Below are 7,891 nucleotides of genomic sequence, written 5' to 3'. Positions count from 1 at the left end.
TTAAGTCAAAAGAACACCACTTAACCTTATAATTTCTTCCTGTCCTGGCTACAACGAAAACTATGTTGATTTTATTGCACATAACAAAACAGTGCATTATTGCATTCTAATTTATTTGGCCTTAGTTTGTTTTTGACTCCATTTTGCAGATATTCGTCTTTAACATGCCAGTGCAAGCCAAAATCAAGAAACAAATAGACTTTCATTGTATTGTATAGCAGTACGAGGTTTTTGGGAGGTTATGAAATACGACAAAAACTGCGCATCCAACTGGAGCTCGGTATAATACTTGACACAATATTTGTAAGTTCATTGTTTTGTGGATAAAAAGGAAACGTTGTGGGTCAAAGTTGAAATGTTTCATCGGATCAATACAATTAATACAATCGCAATTTTTCAGTGCGCCTTCTTATACGTAAAAAACAAACATTCTCATTTGTTAAACATATGTACTTCTTTTCAAATGTTTTGACACACTTATGATTTCTTAGTTAGCTAAACCATTGATCCAACCCTCTCTTTTATATGCCTTAATGCTTTATTGACTAAGATTTCTTTCAACCCCAGTGCGAACAAATTGTGCTCCTTTACTTGCTGACCTATTCCTTCACTCTTATGAGGCTAATTTTATAGCTGATCTTATCCGAAAGAAAGAATATCGTTTAGCTGGATCCTTAAATCTCAGTTTCTGCTATATATCTGACGTATTATCTTTAAACAATCCTAATGTTGGGGATTTGTATTGCATCTACCCCAAAGAACTTGAGATAAAGGATAGTACAGACACTGTGAAGTCAGCCTCATATCTTGACCTACACTTAGAAATCGATGGTAAAGGAAAAATATTGACCAAACTTTACAACAAACGTGATGACCTTTCATTCAGAATTGTCAAATTTCCTTTCATTTGTGGCAACATTCCATTAGCACCTGCGTATGGAGTGTTCATATCATACGTTATGCCAGAGCTTGCCAAAACTACGCCGAGTTTTTGTATAGCGCTACCAAAACGCTAAATAATCTGTGTAGCATGTTTTTTTTGAAAGTGTGCACCATGGGCATTTAGATTTTTCAGTGTCGGTGTCTAACAGTGATTTAGTATTTTGGTTATTACTGATACCTGTTTAATAGGGTAAACATAATTTACTTTATTTATTTTTTAGGAAATGTTTTTTCAGGAAATTCAAGAAAAAATATATAATAAGTGATACAAAGATGGAAACGTTTTCCTAATGCAATAACTTGTCGAGTCGAAAATCCAATTTTTGCAATTTCTTTTATTAATCCTAACCATGATAACTGCCACAAGTTATCTAAAATAGGATATTCTTTCATATCAAATTGATTCGTAAACGGAATGAATACAGATCATGATATTAATGAAACTTGCGAGCACATAGACTGTAACACATGGTAACGGTATCAAATGAAATTAATCACGATTACTTTTCACGAAATGTGTTTCAAAGCAAGTGTTTACACACTATGGCATTTAACAACAGAATAAGAGTCAGCTATCTTACTTATATAAACCAAATGAATAATTTGCTTCAGTTCAAAAGTAGTCAGTCAAGTTTTTAAAGTTTTCACTACAAATATTAAAATCGTAAGAAGGATAATAAGCAAGAGTAATGTTCTTTAGAGGAATTGGATCGAACAAAATTTCTGAAGCAAATATATAGTATGCTGTTATATTTTGTACAAGTTTACAACTAAGTAATTGAATGTATCTAGTTAGACTACCTTGAACGGTATAAAATACGTTTTTCAGTTTGTATTATGATAGGAAGATGTGGTGTTTTATTAAATCAACACTGATCTGAAAAGTAAACATCACTTAAACTTTTCGCATACATATCCAGCAAGATGGTCGTCGCATCCTCTGTCATTCCAACTGTTATAACTCAAATAACTAAGACATGGTCCATCACCACTTGGTTCATCTTGTCCCCAAGGGATAAAGCCATTCACTGGGCTACCATCCAACCAAAACCACGACCCGTTTCCATGGATATCAATGCCTCCTATCCATGCATATAATAAACTTTTTTCTGTAAAGTAATTATGATAATAATAATAATAATAATAATAATAATAATAATAATAATAATAATAACGAAAGGCTTTGAAGAGTCCGAAACGCTCAAGTGTTTTTTGTTTTGTTTTGTTTTTTTGTAAAAGCGTCCATGTTTTCTATAACCTTGGTTCCCCTGATTACTCTTTCTTATGGAAAACATACCTAACGCTTATACCTAAATAAAACCCATATTATATTCTATTGAATTCTGTCCCATACCTTTAGACGGTCAGAATTTGACTAAACCTTTTATGTGAAAAACTGTTGTCATCATGAACTCGTGGACCGTCATGGTGTATCTATCAACACCATGAAAACTGATTTATTCAAAGGGTCATAGTTTTCCTTTCCTCGTTTGTCTACCCCGAACTTGACTTTTTATGAGCAACTCCGCGGGTGTTTCTAAAGAGCAGAGGACGCTTACCCTACCGATGCACCTGGTCCATGCTCCCAGTTTTTAGTGGAGTACTTTTGTTACTTTGTATGTATGAATTTAGTTACTTTATGTTCTTTGTTGTGTATGTCTGTTTTCCATGTCCGGTCTTTGTTCCTGGATTACATTCTTTTGATTACCGCTATAACCTTGGTTCCCTTGATTACTCTTGTCTGCGTCTTAAGGATTTTGGCATAGGGATATAGAAACAGGGGATGTGCCTATTGAAATGAAGGGAAAATAAGACAGTTGCATAATTTAAACTGCCGAAAGTTGTTTCAGCTTTAAAAAATGAGTAGTAATTAACACATTCATATTTGTAAAGGCTAACGAAAGACGTAATTTAATGGTGTATAGGCAATTGATAAGCAACTGTGATGACTGTATAATACACTCAAGGTAAAAAATCTATTCATCTTGTGTTTAGGGATTAGGGGTAAAGTTTCCTCTTTTATCAACTTCAATGTGAAGGTTAATTTAAAGTTAAACACAGTAACTGTCTTTAAGCTCTTTTATGTTGAAGTGATGAAGAAATTTGCAAAATCTATTTAATAGGGTATTTTTTTTAACCTAGTTGGCGTTACATTATTCCAATAATTCACATAACGACTTAACGTGAAACACAATGCAGATCAGAACAAAATGCCTCATATGTTACATCGTGAGAGGTTCTTGAAAGGCAAGTATTAACACACCACCTATTCCTGTTATAGCTTTGAATCGTGAACAACTGTTTGGTATAACGTATTGGAATAGGTTTATTTCCTACAACATTAAAATTGTCATTACAGAAGCTTTATTGTCGGTTTTATGGACTCGCGGTTATGGTGTATATACCTGCACAATGAGGACAGATTTTGTCACTGTCATAGTTTTCTTTTTCTCTCTCATCTACCCTGTACAAAACATTTTTATGAGTACGTCGGTTGGTGTTTCTAAGAAAGCAAAGAACGTTTACCCTACTAGTGTATCGGGTCTATGCTTCCAGTTAACAGAGTTCAGGATGTTCATTCACTTTTGCTTTAATGCGTGTGTGTCTTTTTGTCTGTCAAGTCATTATCCTTACAATCACCTCTTCCTTTATCGGTTTGATTCATTGTTCCATTGATTACTCTGTGTCTAGTTTGAAAGTGGTAAAAAAAATCGAACTTCGTAATTGAACATTCAATTTTTATGACTCAATATGAAAAAGCTAAATACAGGGGATAGACCAAATCAAAATATTAATTCACGTGGAAAGAAGTATCACCTTTTCGCTTTCCCAGTTATGGTCGATGAGAATTTTCTGACGCTCTTCCAAAGAAACAAAATTATTACTTTAAAGAAGAAATTGATGCGCGACGAACCGATAGCTAACACACAGTTTACCCAATAAATTGGAAGCTGCACAGAGAAGTTTTACTTGTCGATTAGGAATATATTTATTTTTCTGCAGCAAGTGTAAATCCTTAAAATGGTTGCAATAAAGTTTACTTTCAGTGTAAAAGACAAACCCTTTGACGGATATTATGAAAATTCTATCGAAACTGACATCGAATATTGTCACATACAAAAATGTGAATATTATTTACTTAAAACCTTATTAAATAATTCATTGATCTAACACATTACCTCTAATTTGACTTTCAATCCATGCATTCTCCTCCGAACTTTCAGGTTTCACTAGATTACTGTCAACCGCAACACATGCTTCCTTTAATAATTAGTTGTGTATTTTATGCTGTTGTTACACAGTTTAATTGTTTCTGTCGTAAAAATTTTTTACTTTAAAACGATAAATCCCTTGTCGTTATAAAAATTAATTTAGAGCAGAAATTAAATTCAGATGTTCACAGGACCCGTACCAATCTGCCTAAATATACTTTTTATGGTTACACATGCTTTGTTGTGAAAATATATTTAGAAATGAATATTTTTGGCTGAAATGTGTGTTTAGAATTTACTAAAAACTTGAGATAAAAAAGTAAACTGGTTTAATATTAAAGTTGTTTATTGTATTCATACTATTTAGAGTAAAATAGATGGAAAACATCCTTCGAGAGCTTTCAAGAAAGCGTTTCATATATCATAGACTGTGTGTTTCAAGTATGAGGATAGGCTCAATAGTGTTGACCTTTGCGTTATAAAATATTGATTTGTGTCCTTTTTGGCTTGCCATACATTACCTTTGCTTTATGCCAAGTTTTCTTTTCCTCTGTAAACAAGTAACAATGTCCAAATTTTTCATCCCATCCAGGTGGACATATTCCTATGAAATATAACAGAACTTTTAAGATAAGGCTTGATTATAAAAAAATTACTGGTATTAGAATGGCACGGAATTGACTAATTGAATATAATAGTTGAAAGACAACAAAATCAAGAAGGATAGATTAATTGGTTGTGAAAGATAAAAATCAAAACATCTAAGCAGCAAAATACTCCTTCTTTAAGTATCATAATATTGAAATATGCATGTACCTATGTTAACGCAGATGTGTTTTTCGGGGTTTATTGTGACACATTTTGTCATTCCTTTACATGGATATGGATAACAGGGGTCGTCACTCTGAAAGAAATACAAAAAACATTTTGGTGATTCAGGTTGTTTTCAATAGATTTTTATTTGATTATGCTTCATATGGTACAGATGATGTGTTTTTTTCTATTTTATCAATCATGAAAATGCATAATGAATGACCGTTTTCTTTTGATTGCGGTGCATGTAACAATTAAATTCCCTACAATCTCAACCAGTGTTTTTTTTTTTTTTTAAGTTAGTGACTTTTTCATTACAAGGCGATAACTAAATAAACTGCTTTTCGGCAGTTAAAAATTCTTAGGAGTAATCAAGATACCAATATAACGGAAATCAAAAGAAGGGACAAAGACCAAGCATGAAAAATAGACAATTACAACAAAGAATATAAAGTAACTAAAATAAAACATACAAAGTAACAAAAGTAAATGAGCCACTCGGACTCCAATAAAAACTGGGAGCATGGACCAGGTGTACCGGTAGGGTAAGCGTCCTCCTTTTTTTTAAACACCCAACAATTTGCTCATGAAGAGTCATATCCGGGATAGATGAAAGAGGAAAGGAAAACTATGACATATTGAACAAATCAGTTTTCATGCCACAAATGGATACATCGTAACGATCAACATGTTCATGATGACGACCATAAAACTTCTGTAGTGATGACGTCAATTTTGTGGCAACATAAGCCTGTTCCAGAAGCCCAATTGTAAGAAGTCTAGCACGATACAAAAAATCATCACGTTTGCCGTACAGTTTGGTCAATAGTTTTCCTTTAATATTGATTTCTAAGGGTAGGTTAATATATGTGGCTAACTTTACAATGTCTGTTGTATCTGTTTTCTCAAGTTCTTTTGGGTTGATGCAATGTATCAAATCCCCGAAACTAAGATTGTTTGAAGATAATACGTCATCTATATAGCAGAAACTTAGATTAATTATTCCTTCCGTCTTTCGTCTGCCCCGGATGTGTCATTTTATAGGCAGCTCGGGATGTGTTTCTAGTTATGTAGAGGACACGAACTCAAACGATGCACCAGATCATCAGTTTATGATGAAGATCGAGTTGCTGATACACTGTTATTGCCATCACTTGACGTCCGTCATCCGTCGTCGTCGTTAACAATATTTTCAAAACTTGTTTCTCTTGCAATTTTGACCAATTAAACCATATTTGTTAGGAATGATCCTTCGAATATTTTGCCTAGAACTTATGTTGACATTTCTTGATATGTCCAAAAGAATTGCTGCCGTTACTAAAAATGTGATATAGGGGTCAGACGGCCTGTTTTTCGCATATATCTCAATACCGTTAGGTTTAGCCAAATTCTGAGATGACTTAAAGTCTTGATGAGATCTATTTCTTGTAAATCTGTTAAGGCATATGTGAGTATTTGTCATTTTTTAACGTTTGATTCTATTTGTTATGCTATTACTTTTTTCGCATTCATCTCATTAATTGTTAGGTTTAGCCAATTCTGTCACTTGGTTAAAGTGTTCCGTATGATGAGATTTATATATTAGTTTCAACATTTTCTCCCTTGATAATTCGGGGCCACTACGAACCAATCTGTGTATGTATTAATATTGTTTTAGGTTATACCGTATATAATTTATATTTAAAATTTTCAAAAAACATGGTTACCAAATATAAAACATAGTGCTCAGTCATCGTGTAATAGTATAGCAGATGTTTGAATAATCTTCAATTAACGAAGTTTAATGCACCGAAATATAATATGGCTATATTTGATATCATTTGTTAGGAAAATCATTCTATTTTTAAACTAAAATTGTCGTACAAACGTATTGTGGTTACAATTTGTATAATTTTGCGTTTTGTGAGGACGCCCTGTTTTCCTCGACTAATATAGGCTATTAAAAAGTCAATTTTTATTATGAAAACGGGAAACAATGTTAATGATCTTTGGTACCATATGAATTGGACATTCCATATTGAATGTCTTTGTCTTCTGTTTTTGTTTTTAATTTTGTTTCGGATTTTGTTTTACAATAAGTCTTAAAGGGAACATGAAATTGACAACGGTGAGCCAAACTAACTAGAGTTTGAATGACAACTTTCAAATATAAATGTTAATCATGTAAGCTCATGTAACATGTATCTATATCTACATGTATATTACATGTACAAGTACTTATGTTTGGATGTCCTCATAAACACCCAAGTCTCCCCGAAATCCCCTATTTTTTTGGTTCATTTAAAACGGAAAACTTAATACAACCTGCAAATTATTCCAATATGACATATGCCATGTTGGTATACGAAGGGGAGAACAAAACGCTAAAGTCAACGCTATCCCACCAAGATGTAGTGGTATTGAAATATCCTCTCTTCTTCGCCAAGATTTGTACAAAACCTGACAGGCTTCAAATCGAAAGCTATCCCAATATCCAATCACAAACAGGTCTTTGTGAAGGATAAAGGTGTTATACTCGCTTTTAAATTAAGACAGCTTAACTCTGTTAACCTATTATTTCGACACCTGGTTTACTATTATTTACAGCAAGTGTTCCAAGTCAATGGCTTATAAGCTTTTCTAACCGAATAAAAATACTTGTTGCTAACACAAAAAATCGAATTGGTCAGAAAAAGTGTCTTGGCAGTGCAATATTACGACTTGTAAGTTTTTACTTTCAAAAATCTTATACTGTGATACTACTGAACAGGATTGAATAAAACGTAATAGTATTGTTCCTTCGGAATAAGCATAAGGAATTTTTTTCGAGAAAAACATGGCTGCTTTAACAAAAAATCAAGCCATTTACTTTAATTCGGGCTCTTTAGAATCTCTAGTTACGCGTTCTTATGTTCTCTGGTATGTGTGTCTATTTCCTTGTCTGG

At 33.1% G+C, this 7,891-nt stretch overlaps 1 protein-coding gene across 1 annotated transcript; it reads right to left on the bottom strand.

The window, feature by feature from the left end:
• Positions 1 to 1,744: 1,744 nt before the first annotated feature.
• On the bottom strand, positions 1,745 to 5,048 carry LOC148598967 (perlucin-like protein). The gene is made up of 4 exons (XM_088562496.1): positions 4,971 to 5,048; positions 4,676 to 4,758; positions 4,122 to 4,203; positions 1,745 to 2,051 (listed from the first exon to the last, which is right to left on the bottom strand). The coding sequence occupies exons 1-4, from the start codon at positions 5,020 to 5,022 to the stop codon at positions 1,834 to 1,836; spliced, it is 435 nt and encodes a 144-aa protein (XP_088418622.1). The 5' UTR covers positions 5,023 to 5,048; the 3' UTR covers positions 1,745 to 1,833.
• Between the last annotated feature and the right edge of the window lie 2,843 nt (positions 5,049 to 7,891).

Source organism: Perna viridis, chromosome 14 (genome assembly GCF_037379345.1).
Source record: "Perna viridis isolate PV_CMFRI_1.1 ecotype Kerala chromosome 14, ASM3737934v1, whole genome shotgun sequence".
NCBI classification, from domain to species: Eukaryota; Metazoa; Mollusca; class Bivalvia; order Mytilida; family Mytilidae; genus Perna; species Perna viridis.
This window is presented reverse-complemented; position numbering and strand designations above follow the sequence as displayed.

Bases quoted from the DNA above. Each gene is read 5' to 3' on its own strand.
- LOC148598967 (XM_088562496.1), bottom strand. From the start codon at position 5,022: ATGACAAAATGTGTCACAATAAACCCCGAAAAACACATCTGCGTTAAC. The intron at 4,759-4,970 runs GTACATGCATAT...TATATTTCATAG, and splicing joins ACACATCTGCGTTAACATAG to GAATATGTCCACCTGGATGG. The intron at 2,052-4,121 runs GTAATGTGTTAG...ATTACTTTACAG, and splicing joins GATTGAAAGTCAAATTAGAG to AAAAAAGTTTATTATATGCA.